A 21,308-nucleotide genomic window follows, 5' to 3' on the forward strand; every position below is an offset into this window, starting at 1 on the left:
TTTCTCCCAAAAAACGAGATTCATGTATACAATCTCAAGTAACGTATAATAACCAAGCTATTCATCACTACTAATCACAATTTTTTTTCTTTCTTCTTTTGTAGTGGGATGGAGAGGGGAATTGAAATGGAAAGCTAATTAAATTTCACTTTTTCATGAAAATATGCTTGAACTTTTTCTCTGTAAACATAATGTGAAAGTTCCTTAAATTTTATAGTTTCCGTGTTACCAAATTGACTAGCACTAACATGATTCAATATAGTTTCTCTCAAACCACACAATAGATGTTTATACCCTTTGAAGTCAAAGTATTTGATGAATTTAATTTGCTCAACAGTAACCTTGAATTTTACATGTCCTGAAGAACTTGAAAGCTGTTGAAAGATATGACTCCTTGGCACTCAAGCAGAGCTATGAATTATAGTACAATTGCCCATCTTCATTCTAAATTCACAAAGCTTTCAACATGGCCAAGCGGTGCTTTTGTAGAGAGACCTTGGCTTTTCTTGTCATTGCTGTATTTTTCTGTGAGTCACATGACATGACTCAAGACAATTCATAATCATCAGTGAAATACCCTTGACATTTGAGAGTACTGAGAAAGGAAACAACAGCAAGTAAGCCATACAAAGCTTCCAGTGCCAGAGAATCCAATGTTCTAAAGTTCCACAACTCTTGGTGCTTATTCTGTGTTCATTCAGATGAGAAAATAGGGTTTGATGAAAATGGCGTACGATGTGAATACTCATTTATGGATTAAAATTATTCATGTTTTCCCCCATTTCCCCTTGCCACCACAAACTGTTAACTAATTGTGAATCAGAATTTAGAACTAAAAGTCTGTAAGATAGAAGAAACCTGAGATTAAAATCTAGGTTATCAAATGAGTAACTTTATGAACCAGAATTTCAGAGAAAACTCTAAAAACTAGAGACTTCTGGGAAGCCTTAAGATTAACATCTATGATATTAAAATAACAGAAACATTGATATTCTCTGACAGGTAGTTTCATTTCCCTTCTAGTCAAAGAAACAGGCTTAAGTCAGCTTGAGTACATGATTTGGTTATTTTCACTCAGCACAAAGATGATGAAAAAAGAATTTAGCAACCATGAAACATATATTTTAGATCGATTACAACTTAAATTCTGTGATCTCTCCTGAGTTTAATGAATGCTCTTTATTCCACAATCAAAAACCCTCAGAACAAAGAAACATGAAAAATAGTTAAGATTTTGAAATAAAAGGGTAGAAATGTAAAATTTATTAGATTTTACAGAGTGTAAGCTGTAAGATAATGGGATTCCAACATTCATACATTTTGAGAGCTTAAAATAGCTGTGCTGAAAAAAAATGTATATTTTGCTCAAAGCAAGAATATAATGTATCAAAATGAATATTTTGATTCTGTACTGCCCTCCTTATTTAACATTTCATAGCGGGTTTTTTTTTTTTTATCTTTACAAACATGTTTCAAAAGAGAAACAACACATTTGCAAGAATAACTGATCTCGATGAAACGTACTGATTATGTGTATGTGAAAGGTGTCTGATGATGGCAGGATGTTGTTCACCTGAAACCAAGCAGGAAGAATATAAGCCAAGTTTTTAAAGAAAACTAAATTTGATTGCTAAGATAATTTCAGTTATCTGAAATGCTTGAATCTACTTGTCAAAGACCTGTGTGAAGGCGTCCATGCATAATTTTCATTAAGTATCAAAATAACTCTGTGCTATTAGTACCAATATTATCCCCTCTTTATTGTTGAAGAAACTGTGGCTTAGACCTTATATAGCTAAAAATCACACAATAGGAAACAACCAAACCAAACTCTTTCTGGCACCTTGGTCGGCAATTCTATTTATTAGAGTATGCCACTTCTAAACATCATGGCTTTTGACTTGCTTCATGGCTCAAAAAATAATTTTTAGACTGAATACTAGACAACAAAATATCCTAATGGAGTCAGAAGCACATTATAAGCTGAGAATCAATAATTCTCATGAGCAAATGGTAACTAGGGTTTCTATTTAGAGTATTTTCTGCTTTATCTTCACACTGGTTTACAGTATTTTCTTTTCTTCATCATATTTTGTAATAATTTGTTTAAAAGTGGCATTTATAATATCCAGCTGGTATCAAGTGGATAATTACATATATATTTTTTCAGGAACACTTACATTGGGCATCCCCTATTTTGGCTTTGAAAATGCAATTAATACTACTATTACCTGCAGTTTTCTATTTTTTTACTAAATAAATTCTAGCTGAAAAACATAAAAGAAAATAAATCCCAGTAAGAAAGAGAAATGGCAATCATCATCTTGCTTCAAGAAAAGCCATGACTTAATTGTTTTTACCATAAGTCTTACAGACTTCTTGAATGTTAAAAACTGACTGGAAATGTGCAAAGGAAAGAGCATATTTTGGAATACAGCTGAGACTATTCACCTCAGTGGAACAGTCTTACTAGTGGAAGCCCTAAAGTATCTTTAAGTTATCTTTAACTTTCCTTCATCATCTTCCATCAAATCATTACTTTACTCAAAAAGATTCAGGAACCTGTGCCTAGCCATTTTTGGAAAAGGGAAGGAAGAAAGGAAAACTAATTTAATATACGAAATCCTAAAATAAAAGAAAGAATTAAGATCCACGGTTCTTCAGAGTCCCAGAGAAACTGTAGACCTATTCTTTAAAATAGGAGGTGGAGGGAGATAGCCAGGGGAAAAAATGAAAGAAAATAAAAGATAAAGGAGTTCAAAAGATTAATTATAAACCAATATAAGTTGGCAAAGAAGCTGCCAGAACATAGAGAAAACTGGGAGATACAAAAAAGATTATTTAGCGAAGAAAACCACAAGAAAACAACAAAAGCATGGATGCAGGTGAAAAGACCGTCATTCCAGACAGGCTTCAGAAAATCATGCCGAATGAAATGTAACTGAATAAAGATGTATTTTTTAAAAACTGTAATAGAGAAGATACCAGTTATGGAAAACAGAAAAGGAGGCCCAACTTACACTAAGTAATATTCTTGAAAAAGAGATCATGAAAAAACTTTATGCAGAAATATTCAAAACTATGCTGAAAGTAAACATCTACATCTCCGAAATGAAATTACAACTTTAGTAAGAAGACATCAAACAATCAACAATCAGATGCATCATTCCTAGCTCAACTTCAAGAACAAAGAACATATCATTAGAGAATCAGTGAAAAAAATCAAGTCAATTCACGATGGAAACCAGGGGCTAAAACTGGAACAGCTTTAGAGTTCTTGACAGCCACTAAAAATGACAGAAGACTGTGAAGCAATGCCCCAAAATGTTGAGTGAGAAAAATGCCTACTTAGCCAAGGTTTTCTTCAAGTCCAAAATGAAATACTCAGATATTCTCTAACACATAAGAACTCAGGAATTAAAGCATCTCACGACTCTTCTTGATCAAAATACTTCACAACAAAATCCACTCAATCAAATTATGAATTTAAAGAGAAAACAAAAACAAAAAAATAAGGTGAGTAATGGAGGGTCTAGAACCAGGATTAACACTGTGGAAACTACGGTTACACAACATAAGACAAATCTTAATGTAAAAGTAATAATTTAATAAGATTTGGGGATGTATGAAGAAAGTGAGAGAACACAGAAACATGTTAATTTATTCAAAATAGAACACACTCTCTGATTATAAGTTTGTACATTCTGTTATATGACTGTATCTATGAATTTTGTGTGTATATCATGAAAAAAATACATGGAAAAAAGGTATAAACAGATAAATTGAACATCATGAGACTCACTAAATATAAACAAGGAATAAACGTAGTTGTGGAGATTACGGGAGATTTTAATTTTTCTTTTGTAGTTATCTATATCATTTTAATTTTTAATTAATGATATTAAAATATTTTTACAAAAACAATTAAGATATTATAATTTTAGAAGGAAAGTGATTGAGTAAGCCTGTTTATTGTTATTATTGCTATTTTGGTATTAACTAAACCCAACTAGATTTTTTTGAGACTCTGGCTGCTTATTATAATTTTCTTTTCTACATCAAATCTATTTACACTCAATCCCTTTTTTTCCCAAGCATTAGAACTGCATTTAGACTCATCACTTTTATTTTCATAATTAATAAGCCCTCCAGTTAGTGTTGGTCAAGCTTTCTTCAGTTTTAACACCCATGAGAGAGAGATCATATTCCATTCAGTCACACTGGCTCACTACAGAAGGATTCTCAATGTCTTGACTTCACCCCCATAGGACATCACTGAGAACCTTGAGGGGAGAATGTAATAGAGAACTTTGAAAAACTGGATTCTAGGTGATTCTTATAAGATCCCCAGGAGAACTGTGCACACGGTGGTGAAACATTATAACAAAGTGAAGCAGTTTTTGCAATGTGGTAATTTTATAATTTTTGGAATCTAATAATTTAGTTAACGTATAATATATGCCATGGCACACAATGCTACAATTCCACGATAGCTGATTTTCTACAACATTCAGCAATTACAAGCTCTCTTGATTACCTTTTCTCTCAGACCATAATATGCCTTCTAACAAAGCAGAAGCAGGCACTTTGAAATTGCTATGTTACAACCAAATTCATACAAAACCTCACATTTTATATCACTAATTTTGACTAAAAGTAAAGTTCTGCTCTTTTTTAAATCTAGTTGTTACTTGTCCTGCCTGGATTTTATTGTTGCTGCTACATAGACATATTTTTCATGGGCGGTTTGAGAAAAGCAGCACATTACTTTCTAAATTCAGGTATGTGTTACTTAAACTACTCGGTTTTGATATTTGCCTGACTTACTGGCTTAAAATTCTTACGACTCGTCCATCTTATTTGGTCTCCAAAACGTTTGTGTCAGAAGGATATACAAAGCTACGTTTCCCACTACCTTATAAAATTGTGTATTAATTTTTTTTAAAGTCTCATCATTCTCTTCTATCGAACTGACAGTCGAAAATCTTATTTAACTATTATGTATGTGTTGGACCACTACAATTCTGTAAAACAAATTTGTGAATTCCCTAGGACAGTAGAGTGGACTCTGTGATTCATAATTTGGTCATTTTTTCAAGATTATTCTGCCTGTGGAATGTCAGTGGTTTGGACAAAGACGGTGGTTATGAAGATGAAGAGAAATGAATGGTTGCATGATATATATGGAGTTGGAACTGACAGAATTTACACGTGGATTATATGAGGCGTTATGGCAGAGGGAGAAATTAAGGATTACTCCTTAATTTTGGCTAGATGAACCGGGAGGTGATCTCATTTGTGATGGGGAAATTAACAGATCATCAGGATACTGGGGGAGGGAGGAATGGAAACACTAGCTCATCTGGCCATGTTAGCACCATGCAGGTGAGACAGCTAAATGGAAACAGCAAGAGGTCAGTTACATAAATGAGCCTAGAGCTCAGAAAAGAGATTTGGGTGGAATTCTATTTAATTTCAAAGCAATGGATGAGGTGTCCTGGGAGAAAGCATGGGCATTAAAGACAAGAGGGCTAAGACTGTGCCCTAAATTTAGGTAATATTAGAGCTACAGTACAGAAAGAAGTACTAAAAAGGAGATTGAGAAGGACTAAATGGTGAGAAAATAGGAAAATGGGGTTTCCTGAAAACTAACAGAAGAAACTTGTGTTTGAAGAAAGGGGAAATAGGAAGTGGTACAATAAAAAGATAGGAAAAGACCAAGTACAAAGATAAACAAAAAATGTCCGTAAGATTTGATGATCTGGAGGTAAATGCAACTACTAAGAACAATTTCACCACGGATAAATATTTTGCTTCTTCTTTTATTCAACATAAGAAACAAAAGAGAGGGGTTATCATCCAGGATAATTAATAATTTAAAGCCCATGGTTACTATTTTCTGCTCTGCTATCTTATAATGCTCTTACCATGGGCATTTTATATGTATGCGTAAGCAAAAAGAATATGGTACCATGAATTTGCCTGGCTCTTTTCTACTAAATTGGTTTCCCACAATTTGAGGGTAAATCAGTTTTGCATTGTGGCTCCTTTTCATCTATCTTGATGATGAGAAACTGACAAAACTCTTAAAAAAAAGTAGTAGTAAAAAATTGATTGTTTCTCTACATGAGAACTGTTGCAAAATATGTAAGCTCTTGATTCCAAAAGGACAATTCCACCAAATGTAGAAACTAAGAAAGACTAAATCCAGCTAGAGACTAAAATCATTTTGATAATCTATTAAATTCATTCATTCATTAAGACAATGCCACTCCCCCTTACTTTTTTTTTTTTTAATTTTAAGAGTTTATTTGAGCAAAAATCAATTTGAATCAGGCAGCATCCAATCTATCAGATAGAAAGGAGCTCTGAGGAACTGTACAAAATGCAAGACTTTTACAGCAGAAGAGAGTGGGAAAAAGGAAATTGTACTACAAGGCACAAAAGGCAGGTTGGTTATTGCAAGGTCACTGTCCTTTAGAGGATGGCAGGGGTCTATCAGGCAGATTCCTAACTAGGGCTCATCAGGTAATTCCCGATCAATTGGTTTAAGATTCCATTTCTAGGAGAGTTGAAACTGTAAGTTAAGTCTTGGTTTGGTGATGTGGGGCTTAGCATATGTGACTCCATTTGGGGCTGATTGTCTTTTTTTTTTCTTAGCAATAGTTTTGCCTTTTCCAGACTGTCACATCGTTAGAATCATATAGTATGTAGTCTTTTCAGATTGGCTTCTTTAATTTAGTCATATGCATTTTAGGTTCCTCTACGTGTTTTCATGGCTTGATAGATCATTTCTTTTTAGTGCCAAATAATATTCCATTGTCTGTATGTACCCCCCACTTTTTATTCCTAAAAAGCCAGCACTTTCGTATCCTGAACCTGCATAATTATAATTTAGGATAGTGTTTCTCTTTATACATTGTAACCAAAATAAATACACTATGATTTCACAGTTCCCATATTCACAATTGTTTGTGCTGCAATCAACAGAGGTGATGTTATTTCATGAAATGATTAGGATAGATGAAATAATAAAATATAGAATGCCAGTACCTATTAATTTAACTCATATAAACACAAAATTCTACATAGTACAACTTTCAAAGCAACATTTCAAAATATGATTTGAGTAAGGTAATTTTTTAAAAATATATATATATTATTAAAACTCAATTAGGAGAACTAAATTAGCCTGATTAACACTCAATAACATTCAACTTCACTAGAAAAATTCCCACCATCTAATTTAGTTTCTCTATGAAACTGGAGCTAAAAAAGGCTCCCTAAATGTTTTATTTACTGCCCAATTTCTAGACTGTCTGTACTCAGCATTCACAATAACAAGCTGATGCTAATAAGCCATACATAAAGATCCTACTTATTAAAATACAAATTAGGCACCCCTTATGTTTATACATGTGTACGTACAATTAATATCGCAGGCTTAGTTGGAAACAAAATTGCTTTAGTTAACCAACCATTGCAATGCAATCAAAAGAGATTTCAAAAGCAACTGGAAAAGATCTGTTCAGTAGAAATAATAGCAATTATTTTATGCAGAACAATTAATTTTCCAAGCTCCTTTTTCCTTCTCCCACCTGCCCTTAATAAAATAATTTGTCCATCATAAGTGACATGAGAGGTGCCCTTTAATGCCAGTAAGTCTCATGCAGACCTGAAAGGCAGCTGGTAGACACAGCTTATTTACAAATATTGGTTTGAACTTGTAAATGCATGACTGCATAAATCTTAATCCATTTAGAGTGTATGCCCTTTGTTCCCTCAATTGTACATCCAATTGGGAATTGAGTGGAGCTGAGGGAGAGTGTGAATTACAGGAGCCCTTTCTTGTTGCCAGCATTTTAGTGCTTTGCCTTTTGTTTTTGTTGTTCTTGAGACTTCTCTACAGAACAGAGTACAGAATGTTAATCAACATTTTGCCTAAGTAATGTTAATGAAATTTCCCTACTTATACTAGAGGGAAGAATCGGCATATTATATTTCATTTTGAAATGTTAATGTACCTTTTAGGAAATTATTTCTGCCTTCTAAATCATCTTAGTGTTAAATTATTAAAGGGTGGCATTACAGAAATATTGCACTGATGCATACAGTTAAATGCCTTAAAAGATAAAAGGCTTATAAAGTTTAAAAGAAGGACCTTTTGGAGTATGGCAGCATTTAACTTCAAATTAAACATTTTTAAATGTTTGGTTAAGATATTGACAGAATTTCTGATTGTTTTGTATGTAATCACAAAATAAAGAGACGTTTAATGTTGATGATTTCTAATTTCCAACCATGCATGAATTTATTTTTATTATGGTCTTGAAGGATGTGTTTAAACCTTATTGTATGTATATGAACTGAAGCATCATCTAGTTTATCAGAAAAGAAAAAAAGGAAAAAGGGAGAAAGGGTCTCTTATGTTTGCCCTATTTACTTATTTGAATTTGAAGGCAATCTTCATTCAGGTTCTATTCTTCAAATATAAAATCACTACTATCTCAACTGTCTATCACCTATGGTACTTCAAAGGGAAGTGCTATTGTAAAGACTTTAGGGAAAATATCAATTGTCAACATGCAAACTGTGACAGATATGTGTCCTGTGAACATCATTTATAGTCCATCAAGAAGGGTACTGGGGAAATGAGTTGACAGGGCTCTGAAGTTCTCTAATTTGTTTTCCCTTTAACAGTCTCTTCTAATGTCAATCAGTACATTCACAAGTCCTAAATAAATTGTGAGGTGATCTAAGGGGAAATTTAGAACAGAATTTGTTCAAGAATTCTCCCACATGGTGACGACTATTTGCTAAGAACTCCTAACATTTACTGGGTAAACAACTTATTTTCTATTTAACCATAGAAGATCTAGTAATGGCATCTGTGTCATTGTGGAACTTATTTGTCCTCTTGCATGACTTTTCCTAGCAGTACTTCTGTTTGGATATAGGCACTGAGAGAACAGATAAAAGGAGTTACATTTCAAGGTAAATTTTTACACATTTTGACATCCGACAAATATGAATACTGCGTAAAATTGTTGGTGTGTCACAATTTAATTAGCTTCTTTTTTTCTTTCTTAGCCTTACAATTGATGATGGTTTGGATTCAGTAAAATAGAGTAATGGCTACCACACACTGAGAGCTACTGTGTCATCTACAGTGGTCACCCATTACTTTTGTAAGGAAAAATAAATCACTGCCAAAATGTTAACTTAGTGTTAATGAGCCAATATATCTGGAAAAGGAAATTTTATATACTACATTCCTATTTGTAAAGTTACTTTTAACACATCATTTCTCCCTAGAAAGCTGGAAAAGACATACAACTAATAAATGACTACATGAAATATTACCAAATTCCTTTAATGCAAGAAAAGCTTTTTGAAACAGCAATAGAATCTATATACTATGCAATCTGATTTGATGAACTTAATGATTTTTTGGATTCTCAGAAGTACTCAGGATTTAAACTAAAACAGCGCCAATTTATATACCAAGACTAGGCAGAATACAATGTCTAACTTCACAAATACTATGCCTTTACACTGCTTTTACTATGCCACCTCTAAGATGGGGAAGAAAAGTAAATGTCACTAGTTATTAGTTCATCGAATGGATATTTATTGGGATAAATTACTTTGGCTGTTTTTGGTCTATTCAAGACACACAAAAAAATGCAGGTTTACTTTCCTTACATCTAACAGCAACAAACTGCACTGTAAAATCTTCACTGGATGAGCTTAAAATTTGTCCACTATACTCAGAAAGGTTGTGTTTTTAACTTAATCACTGATTTTTTCTTTATATATTATGGTTGAAAAATTGATCTTTCTTAATGTACCTATAACAAACAATTGTGGATTAAGCCAGTACCTACATGATACCAACAAATCAAGCAATATGATCAATTCAAGTGAAAGAATCAAACTGACAGTCAAATAGAGTCTCAACTGAGTAGACTAAGAGTTTGCTTAAGAAATATAAATTTGTGGAAAAGATAGTAAAAATAAATAATATCAGAATCATCAAGCATGAAATACTATTTAACTGTTATCCTACATTATTAGTGAATGAAGTATCATTTTCTATATTTTCCTTTGATAGACAATAAAATCACATAAACACAAAGTAAAAGTGCCAACTCCTAAACCTCAGTTTAGTGTTCTATTGAACCACAACTTTCTTAACCTTCAAATCTGAGATTGCTGTCTTGCAAAACATTCAAAGACAATTGAACAGTATTATCAAGCTGTCACTCATACTCTAATCGTATTTTAAATGGGGAGAGGGGGGTTGACATCTCCCAAATGAGTTGTCTGGAATTTTTCTTTGATCAGAAACTAAAGAACTGTTGGTGGGAATGTAAATTGATACAGCCACTATGGAGAACAGTATGGAGGTTCCTCAAAAATCTAAAAATAGAACTACCATAGAGCCAGCAATCCCACTATTGGGCATATACCCTGAGAAAACCATAATTCAAAAAGAGTCATGTACCACAATGTTCACTGCAGCTCTATCTACAATAGCCAGGACATGGAAGCAACCTAAGTGTCCATCGACAGATAAATGGATAAAGAAGATGTGGCACATATATACAATGGAATACTACTCAGCCATAAAAAGAAACGAAATTGAGTTATTTGTATTGAGGTGGATGGACCTAGAGTCTGTCATACAGAGTGAAGTAAGTCAGAAAGAGAAAAACAAATATTGTATGCTGACATATATATATATATATATATATATATATATATATATAGAATCTAAAAAAAGAATGGAGAACCTAGGGACAGGATAGGAAGAAAGACGCAGACATAGAGAATGGACTTGAGGACACAGGGAGGGGGAAGGGTAAGCTGGGACGAAGTGAGAGAGTGGCACTGAGATATATACACTACCAAATGTAAAATAGATAGCTAGTGGGAAGCAGCTGCATAGCACAGGGAGATCAGCTCGGTGCTTTGTGACCACCTAGAGGGGTGGGATAGGGAGGGTGGGAGGGAGACAGAAGAGGGAGGGGATATGGGGATATATGCGTACATACAGCTGATTCATGTTGTTATACAGAGAAACACAACATTGTAAAGCAATTATATTCCAATAAAGATGTTAAAAAAAAAAGAAAAGAAACTAAAGAGATTTTCACTATAAATGAAACAATTCAAATATGTAACAGAAGTATTTTAACTCTTAAGGTCAGCCTTCTTCATTGTGTACCATGGATGTAAGAAGATATAACAGATAGCTAGAGACGAGATGGAGGGAGGGAGGAAGGAAGGAAAGAAGGAAGGAGGGAGGGAAGAAACTCATCACAGAAGAATTTCTGCGATTTGTATAATTAGCCCAGTGACTCTTGGAGCACAAAAGCAGTTTATCAAAAACGTATGTACAGAAGTTAATATCAGCTGACGTTTCTAAAAAGCAGGCCAGAGCAGACGAAGGATAACTTCTAACTAATGTGGAGCAAATTAAATTTTAAGAGGCTTTAATGCATCTGTTCTAACTTTAATTGCATTGCCCACCGTCAAAGTGACTACAATATGCATGTCACTTCTTAAAAAATGTCACTTGTTTTTCAACTAGTATATTCATAATACCTACAAAAATTATTCAAATACTATAATTTAATGTTATTTTTCTGTTATTAATTTTATAAATACCTTTCAGTATGAGAATATTTCAAGGTATTTTTTTTAAAGCAACAAAGTATAGCTAGCTGTTTTTGGTCCCGTAATACCTTAAGAGTCCATCACTAAAAAAAATATTTTAAATGCAATCATAATTATCCAAACACAAAACATCAATGTACTTATTAAATCAAGTGGTTAAAAAGGGTCCTTACTGCAAAATCCTCCCTCCACTGGTGGGCTGCTTGAACTTTCTCTGCTTCCAAAGCCAGGCGCTGGAAAGAAAACAAGAAATCTTAGAATTCAAATGACCACATGAATACATAATTGTTATATAGTGCTTGGGTTTTCAAATCAATTATTAAGACACACAAAAAAGAAGAGATTCCTTATTCGTGATTCATAAATTCTAAATCATTTAATACTTTAATTTACTAAAGTTGATACATGTATTCACTCTTCAGTAATATAAACAGCACAGTATTCTTGAATACCGTTAAGTTTACTACCTCTGCCATCATTGGCAGTAGTGTCCACTTCGAGTGCTTTCTATCAATAACTAACATTTCGTTTGTTTTTTTTAAAAAAAGCTTTGATCACTATATTAATCTTAGTGGAATCTTGCTTTTCATAAATACCTTTATAGCATATATTTCTATATAAGTGGAAAGGAAGTAACAATGAGAAATCAATAAATATGTGCTAAGTGCTGTATAGGCACCTTCTTAATAGCATTTTTAGTTTTTTACCAAAAGCCACAAAAATGTAATAATTTTCTCCTTGCTAAAGTACATTCTTAAGAGTTTATTCAAATACCCATGAGTAACAAACAATCATAATCCGTACATCTGAAAAGGCTTTATTTCCCCTTCACTCTTATATGCCAAAGTCGTTAGAGAATTCTAGCCTGACCTATTTTCCTTTAGCACTTTTAAAATGTTATTCCGTTAGGTTCAGCTGGAGATGAAATGCCTATTGTCAGCCTGCTAATGACTTTTTGTGAATAAATTCTTTTTTTTTTCCCCTTGTCTAATAGTTTTTAGAGTTTTCTCTTTGTATTTTCCAGTGTTATTATCATGTTCTCCATGTGCTAAACTTTCACAAGACACAGTAACATTTAGTGATTAAGAACAGATTTGAAACCTGACTGCCTGGGTTTAAATACCAACCCTGCTGCATACTAGCTGTGCAAACTTGGGAAAAGTTAAGTCTCTCCTCCCCTTTTCTAATAGGAATAATGTCAAAATCTGCCTCATGGGTTGTTGAAAGGATTAAATGAGATACTATATATAAAGTGCTTAGAACAGTGCCTGGCAGACAGTAAGCAAATATATATGTCAGCTATGTAACTATGAAGGACAATTATGATTCCATTTGTACATTGTGTCCCTTTGAGTACTGAGTTCACCTGTAGCCTGCCCCCCACACAGCTAGGAGACAGGCAAAATGGGACAAGTATATCAGTAAATATAATAAATGTATTAAACTCATTTATTAGGAGATAGAAATGATCAGGTTAGGTTTTAGAAAAGTATAATCTCATAGTGGTTTGTTGATTCACGTTTTTGATCTTTCACTATGAACTATACGTCAGTGTGTGCTCTTGATGTGGAAGTCTAGCCCACACTGGGGAATGGAAACATCCCTTTCGACTAGTTTTATATTAGTGTATTGGCTTTTATTCCCTCTTATTTAACATTAGAATCATTTTTCTAAACTCTTATATAGGTATTACCAATGACTACAAAATACTGCATAGTGGGAAATCTCAAGTTAAGAATCCCTAAACTGAATTAATTTAAAGGAAAAATTCTCCAGTGTGCTTAAATGACAATGGTTTCAGCTTATCAACTACTAGGCAGCAATGGAACATAAAAGAAGCTAGTAAATGTAAGATACTGTACCAGGGAGAGTAACCCAGAAAAGGTTCTCTATCCCTACAAGGTCAAAAACCTAAACAGAGAAAAACCAAGGGAAAAGTGTATATATCTCAGTAATATTTATCACAATATTTTTGGAAACTCAAATTCCGTGTGAAAATGTTGCAAGAAAGTGAATAAAATGGCAAAACAAATGGAAATGGAAGCCATTTCTTTATAGGAAAACTTTAGTAGGGAAGATAGAAAAAGAAAAGACAGAATGAGAAAATAAACACAAAGGCATATTCTTGACAAAATTCAGAATATGTCTTCCCTCATTTTTAACAGGCCACATAAGAACAACTAAATTGTTCATATGTATGGGGCCAATAATAAAATTAAGCATTTTGTGAATTTAAACAAAATACTGGGTAAAATATAAATAAGTTAAATAATTTTTTAGATTAAGAAATATTAGAACTCTAAAATGCCTTGAAGAGGGATATTAACATGTTTTCCTCACGAGACGCACAGAAGGAGGCTGCCACCCCAACAAACAAAACACATTGGGGGACATTCACCCACAAGGCCATACGTGGTTTGCAAGACACCAGCTCTAACTCAACCATGCTGTGCTCTACTCTGGAGAGCAGGAGAAGGTATAACTTAATGATCTGACTCAGAATCACATGGCTTATAATATGAACTTAATCCATGTTTAATAAGCCATAGTGAAAGTAATCATCACAGTTAATTATTTCTAGGAAAAAAAAGTTAAAGAGGGATGAACAATGGTCACAAACTATCAGACAATTCTCCTAGGGGGAGGAGAGTCCAAATCATCTTTATTTCTAATATATATATATATATAAACACTAATTTTATCAAGTAAATGATATTTATTGCAAGATTTTGAGATAGTTTCAGAAACCTAAAGACAAAGACCTGTAGTTATGTATAAGGAAAAAAAAAGTGTATTTTAAAAGGTTAGCTTAGAGTTGGAAAGTTGCTAAATTTTATATCCCCAGCTTGGAAATCTAGGGATACATAATCATGAAAATGCACTACTATTATCTTCTTTTTTCATGAAGAAATTAATTTTTTTTTTTTTTTTTATTTTTACCTAGCAGATTTCACGACAAAGCAAACTACAGAACTTTAGAGACTTAGCCTACCTTGGGGAGTGACACAAATAGTTGCTGATGGTGCTTTTTCTTGTGGCAAAAGACCAGCTAGTCATGACTCATAGAAAACTGACATGTCTTCTGGACACTGCAAGTCCCTAATTAACTTCTATTCTAGTCAAGTGACATTTTATTTTTAAAGCCAATGACCTACCATTAAATGCCACAGGCAAATTGTGTTAAGACTGATAAAATTCCTACCTAATAAAATGTGAATATTTGCTCTGTAGGACATCCCTGTTTCCATAGTTAGCTATATATATATATATATATATATATATATACAGACTCATAGCAATAACCTACTTCAGAAAAAGAAAATATATCTTTTCTCATTTAATTCATAGTACAGTTTAATATAGTATCAAACATTAAAACCAGATAGAAACAAAAAACCCAGCTCAGCGTAAATACCTACAAGAGAAAATTGAAAATTCTGCTCATATTAAGGTAAGTGAGAAAGTTTCATTAAATGGCTTTATTATAAATGAAACAGCACATGTATATATGAAAATCCTTTGGGTATGGAATGATAAGTATATATATAATGTCATAAAGGTAATAATAATATGTACATCCCTACCTACCTACTGGTTTGAGCATTTAAAATAAAAAAACCATTTTAAAGACTATTTTAAGGACTCACAAGTTTAACAAAATGGACTTGAACATAAGCCTTCCGACTCCAAAGCTTATTCTTATTCCACAAGACCGATCTTTAGTTCCCACTAAACCCATTAAAGTGTTAACATCACTTGGCATTCATAGAATACATGAAGACATAGTAGTATCAAAATAAAAAACACTGGTAGAAAACTATTTCAGATTAATGGAAAATTTCCCAGTAATTTTTAGAATTTGCTAAAGGCAAATTCTAAAAACAGCACAACATGTCGTATGTCAATTTGGAAACTATCTTTATATAAGTTTTGCCCTCAGATCCTGAGAGAATGCTGCTAATCAGAGAAAAAGCTCTTGATATGCAGTGATCTGCAAGGAAAAAAAGAAAAAGAAAAAAGAAAGAAATAGATAATGGGAGAGGTTTTATCAGATCAGAGAAAGATCAGCTCCCTTGAAGGCCTATTCATTCTCAACCTTCACCTTTTTGTCATATCTTTATCTCTTCCACTAGCATTGCATCTGGCAAGTGATATGAAAGTTTAATAAAAGCAGTATAACAGTACAGTATAAAAAGAAATAATTCTATCGTTCTCCTTAACAATACTTAAATGTATTTTTTTCTTGGAAATAAGTATTTTCCAAACCTGTAAATAATTTGCTTCCTAGACTGTATGTTTATTGCAGATGAAAGATAAAGTTCTCTGAAACATTTAATTACAAAGAATTTTCTTTTGATAGTTTTGAAAGTAAACCTTCAGGGATCATATGACAGTTCCGTTAGACTCCAACAATGTTGGTACTTATATTAATAATATCAAGAATTGAAATATCATTCAAAGAAACATCTCTAATTCAAAATGATTTCTTTGGCTAGTGTATGTCAAGATTTTTCGTTCTAATAAGCAGGTAATAGTTATCCACAACAGACTTACCAGTAAAATATGCATGTGTTATATGATTAATGTTCCAATAGTTAACACCCAATAAGGATGAACAAATTATTGTATTATGCCTCTGTTGACAAGTTTTCCCTATCCTCATCAAATGTTCTTAACATATCAAAAGAATCAGGATAATCATTTGCATGGTCTAACAATATCTATCGAAAATAGCAAACTTGCGTGAAAGAACAGACTTCTATGTTCTGAAGAAAAGTCTACAGGTGCCATCAATAACTTTGGAGCTATAGTTAAAATAAGTATGCGCTTTTGAATCAGACAGATCTGGTTTACAGTTTTGGTGCTGCTATTCATTAACTATAGGATTTAGGCAATGGACTTAACATTTTTCAGCATTTAACAATAGTATCTACTTGATATATTTTCTATTGGTATGCTCAATACCTAGCATATTATAAACTCAAAGTTTTACTTTCATTTGAATCTTACAAACACAACTACCTAGAACAGAATATGTTAGAACTGTAATCACTGATGACCACTTCAATATGTACATAAGTGAGTTAAATGAATGAAAACATCTTAATGGTCCCTAAATTTTCACTGTATTTTGCTCTGCAAGAAAGCTCTTATCTATGGAACTATAGGGTGAGCCAAAAGCAAATGCAGTTTAGGGAATATAGCAGTTTAATACAGTAGTCAATAAAATTAGTTCTTCAGTTTATTTCATTTTATTTTTACTACAAATAAGATGAGAAAGGAGAGCAGATCATTATGTTCTGCTTTCTCACCTTATTTCCTGAAATATTTTAAAAAAAAGATTGAGGTTTGACATTTCTTTTGCATAAGGTGATAGAAAGCTTGAAGACCTCAATAGAAAAGATAACATCATAACTCCATGAATATTTAGTATAATGTTCCATCTAAAAGGTAAAAATACTCTTTTCTTTCTAATAACTTTCACCAAATAATGGGAAACAATGCAAAATGTTCACTTAAATTCACATAAAACAACGTATAAACAATGTTTCTTTAAATTCATATAAATATATATACCCAGCAGAATTCTACCAACTTGTTATATCCTAGTGAACAGGGAGTTTAGTATGCAAATCTTCACGTGTAGAGAAATTGCTTTATACTTTTTTTAAAAATCACACCTGCTATACTTACGTATTGCTTAAAACGTTTTTATAAAGGAACATTATTGGTACTTTGAAAAAAGATCTATTGGCTAAAGAAGCCAGGCTGGAAACTGGGATTTGAGAAAAGTTACAAAAATTGAATGGGCTAACGAGGATGAGTTTTACCTTTGGCATGTTTTGACACCTGATGACTGTGATCGCTAGGTAAATGTACATCCTGACTGGGAGGATGAGAAGTACAGTGTGCATTTGCTCTTACTCAACAGACATTTACTTAGCACTTGCTACATAGAAGCATTCCGGAGAAACTACAGGACTCAGTTCCTGCTTCTAAAGGGAACTGCCGCACATTCATATATCATATATCATATCCTATATAACATACACTCGCACACACACTTAACAGCATAGGATCAGTGTTTGACAGATGCTTTCTTAATGGTTACAATATACATTTGTTAGTTTTAGTTTAGTTACAGTGGAATCAGTGACATGGTGAATAAATTTTTTAAAATATTGCTTTTATCAAGAATGGCAATGTCTCAAAAGTAAAGAACAGGAAGGACTCTAAAAATAATGAGTACTGCTAGCCAATGACAAGTTTTAGCCTTGGTTCTTTTTATTTGTTTGGTTTGGGAGGAGATTAAAAGCACTGAAAAGTGTAGAAACAAACAATCTGGAATTCATCAGCCACAATTCATTTTTATCTTTAATTAAAATTTGCTTTATAACTTTTAATGTGAAAAATAAAATGTTACAAATAACCTTGAAGTTCACCTTATTCATCCCTTGACCAATTTCCCTACCCACAGCAATCACTATAAATGTATTTGTCTGTATCCTCTGGCATTGTGTGGCATGCATTTTTTAAAATTATGTGAACGTTATCTGATATTGATATTGTTGATTCTTCTTTCTAATAGGCTGCATGCAGGTTGAATACCGAAGAGAAATTCCACCAGCTTCATGGGGGAAATGATTTGTCTAAAGTGAAAGCTATCACCCTTGCAAGTGATGGTTTAGATTGGACAAGAGATTTGGTTAATGTCAATGAGTTTCGAGAAATGGTTTGCTGGTGGTTTTGGAAAGTAAAGATAATGCATGGAGGAGGGAAGAATCCTCAGGGAAACAAAGCTGGAACCATCTCTTAAGCCCCCTTTTCAGTACCAAAAGCCTATGCATTTATTGCATCCTTATCGTCAGAACACAAAACAGGCCTTATTTGTAAACATAGACCTACCTATTCCATCTCTCCATCAAGAGACCATCATTCAGTTCTCATAGGCGCTACTCATGCAGTTTGAAAGATGCTAAATCAACACTTAAGCAAGGCAACTTATCCAAAGATATGACAATCCCCTTTCAATATGGTTCAATGGCTTAGCAAGCCCACTCTTACACAGATGACTAAATTCTGTTTTTACATTTTACTTATGCTTGTCTAAAGCATACTTTTGCAGACTTTCTGCTTTTAATGACATGAAACATGAGCACATAATTATAATCATTATCTTTCTTTTTTTTCACATCATTTTCCTTTTTTTAGCAGGGTAGTCCCAAATTGATTCCAAGACACACAAGAAAATGTGTTTTTTAAAAAATAAAATCCAATTTTAATTTAGAAAAATATATTCCAATGACTTGAGGAATTCTACCAAACCCGGTAAAATAACTTAGCATCAGTTCATCTACTTGAGTTTATGGAGGAGTTAAAAAAAAGGAGTTTGCCTTTTTGAGCATTGCTTCTCAAGTGAAACAGAAAAGACTACATAACATACAACTTTTAATACATATTTTGATTAAAATTATTTGTAGACTGACCAAGTAGAAATAAAGTATGTAATCTTGTTATTTATGTCTACTCAAATATTTTAACACTTCTGTACATACTGGAACCGTGACATAAGTAGAGGATTATCAAGATTAATAGCGAAACATCAATTTTTGACTATATTAAGCAAATCACATACAAATCTTATACTGTACTCATAAGGTACAATGTAAGGTTACAGATTATTTCTTTTAGATTACCTATCATTTTCCTACAATTGATTTCATTCCAGGTTATATGAAATAAAAATTTTATAATATGAATATTCTTTTTCTTTCTAGTGTAAGATTTAAGGGCATATAATATATGCAAAACATATAAATAAAAGTTGCTGAAATCAAGCCAGTCATCATTTATTCTCCTATTTGTGGCCCAGTGAAAATTAAATCTTTTGGAACATGGCTTCTGGATCTTGTTGTACAGATTTCAGCCTGGATCTGCCATATTCAGGAAATGCTTTTGAAATTAACCACAAAGCTTCAAGTCTAATATTCAGAGATATAATTAGCTCCAAATAAATTGGCAGACTCTTGGAATACATAAGCCAGGTAAAGGAGATGTCATCTGGTAAGAACAGCAAAACTCTATCAGTAGTGAAAGTAAATTAATACACAACTCGCAATTATCACTACCTTTTTCTTGGCTCTACAGCACCAACACTAAAATAAAAGACTGTTGAACTAAATATAATTTCTATATCAGCTCTACACTTTGACACATGAGAAGAATCACCAGATAAGCCTGTTCAAATCACCTGGACCACATACAAACCCACTCAACCCCACAACCATCCAAAGATTCTGATTCTATACTTGGTATCATTCCCAGAAATCTACATGCTTAATATAATACACCTTTTCCATGGACTAAACTTTGAAAACACTCCTCTAGAGGGTAACATTTTTAGCAATATTAGACATATGGATTTAATTACTCTGAAAAACACCGTTCAAAATAGAAGCACAATTTGATAGACGGAAACAAAAATAACCCACTAGTGCCCTATCCTTACACTATCCTGACTCCCATCACGTAATTTATCTCTCTCCATCTTTTTCTGTTTTTTTCTCTCCCTTCCTGCTCCCTCATTCCCTTTTCCCTCTCCTCTCTCTCTCTCTCACCCACTTTCAATAAACTACTAAATGCGGGTTCATTAGGCACAGGACACAGTTCTTTCATGTCTGTACACACCCAGTATTTTACACAATGTGTGGCAGAGAGCTGACGTTCAATTGCTGTGTGTAGAAATGTATAAGTAATCATTTCCAAACACTGTCAAGGTTTTATCTCAGTTGTATCAAGATTTATAACTAGGTTCACTTACATTATCACCATTCATTATCGTGATACTTTCAGAGGCCACAAAACTTGTTCCCACATGACAAGCATATTCTTGAATCAATACATCACTACCTAATTCTTAAAAATTGCTGGATTAATTCATCACCACCTGATCCTTAAAATTTAGTAGAATTTGGCTGTGAATGTGATAGGGACCCAGACTAATCCACGTCATTCCACTCTGGGATTCTAGAACTAATCTACCGATATAATCAGTTGCCTTATTCTTTCAATGTCGAACACCAATGCAGGTTCAGAAATCCAAGAAACCACATCCACAATGGCCACCCGGGTCCATTTTGGCTGCCTGAACCATAGTTCCTCCATTCTCATTCTTAAATGATTTTAATTATGTCATCACTCTTCCCTCTGAATTAATCCTACAACCAATCACCGTTTGGGAGACAATTCTCCACGCGTCTCTCATGTTTCTGCACCGCATGTGAACAGAGGCAGGGACAGCCTCTGCTCTGGATTATTTTCTCAAGAATGTTCGTGTAGCAAACAGCCTTGGAAGACAGAGAGTGTCTCCCTGCAGGGCAGAGGACAGATTTATTTGTTGCTCAGGAAAATAAAAATAATCCTGGGGGGTAAAATTTAGGCAGGCTTGCTGGTAGGCACCCTTTAAAAGAGTGGGGTTTCCCAAGTTCAGGGTTCAGGGTTCCTCAGCTGTGACACCAGCTCATGGCACAGGCACCGCCCACCTGGGCTGCTCAGTATGGCACCCTAGACTTGCTGGTCAGGAGTTACCCATGGGAACACAAAGCCCATGCTGCCTCCTGTGTGGG

The 21,308-nt window shown here is 33.5% G+C and overlaps 1 protein-coding gene across 9 annotated transcripts in view; it reads right to left on the bottom strand.

Moving 5' to 3' along the window:
- Positions 1–21,308, bottom strand: part of CACNA2D1 (calcium voltage-gated channel auxiliary subunit alpha2delta 1) — a 496,546-nt gene that overhangs the window by 213,556 nt on the left and 261,682 nt on the right. For all 9 annotated transcript variants that reach the window (XM_082399325.1, XM_082399323.1, XM_082399324.1 and 6 more), the window contains one exon: positions 11,856–11,915. In XM_082399325.1, the coding sequence (XP_082255451.1) occupies positions 11,856–11,915 (60 nt within the window). The remainder of the gene's footprint in view (positions 1–11,855; positions 11,916–21,308) is intronic.

This window comes from Balaenoptera borealis (assembly GCF_965194805.1).
Source record: "Balaenoptera borealis genome assembly, chromosome: 7".
Lineage (NCBI taxonomy): Eukaryota > Metazoa > Chordata > Mammalia > Artiodactyla > Balaenopteridae > Balaenoptera > Balaenoptera borealis.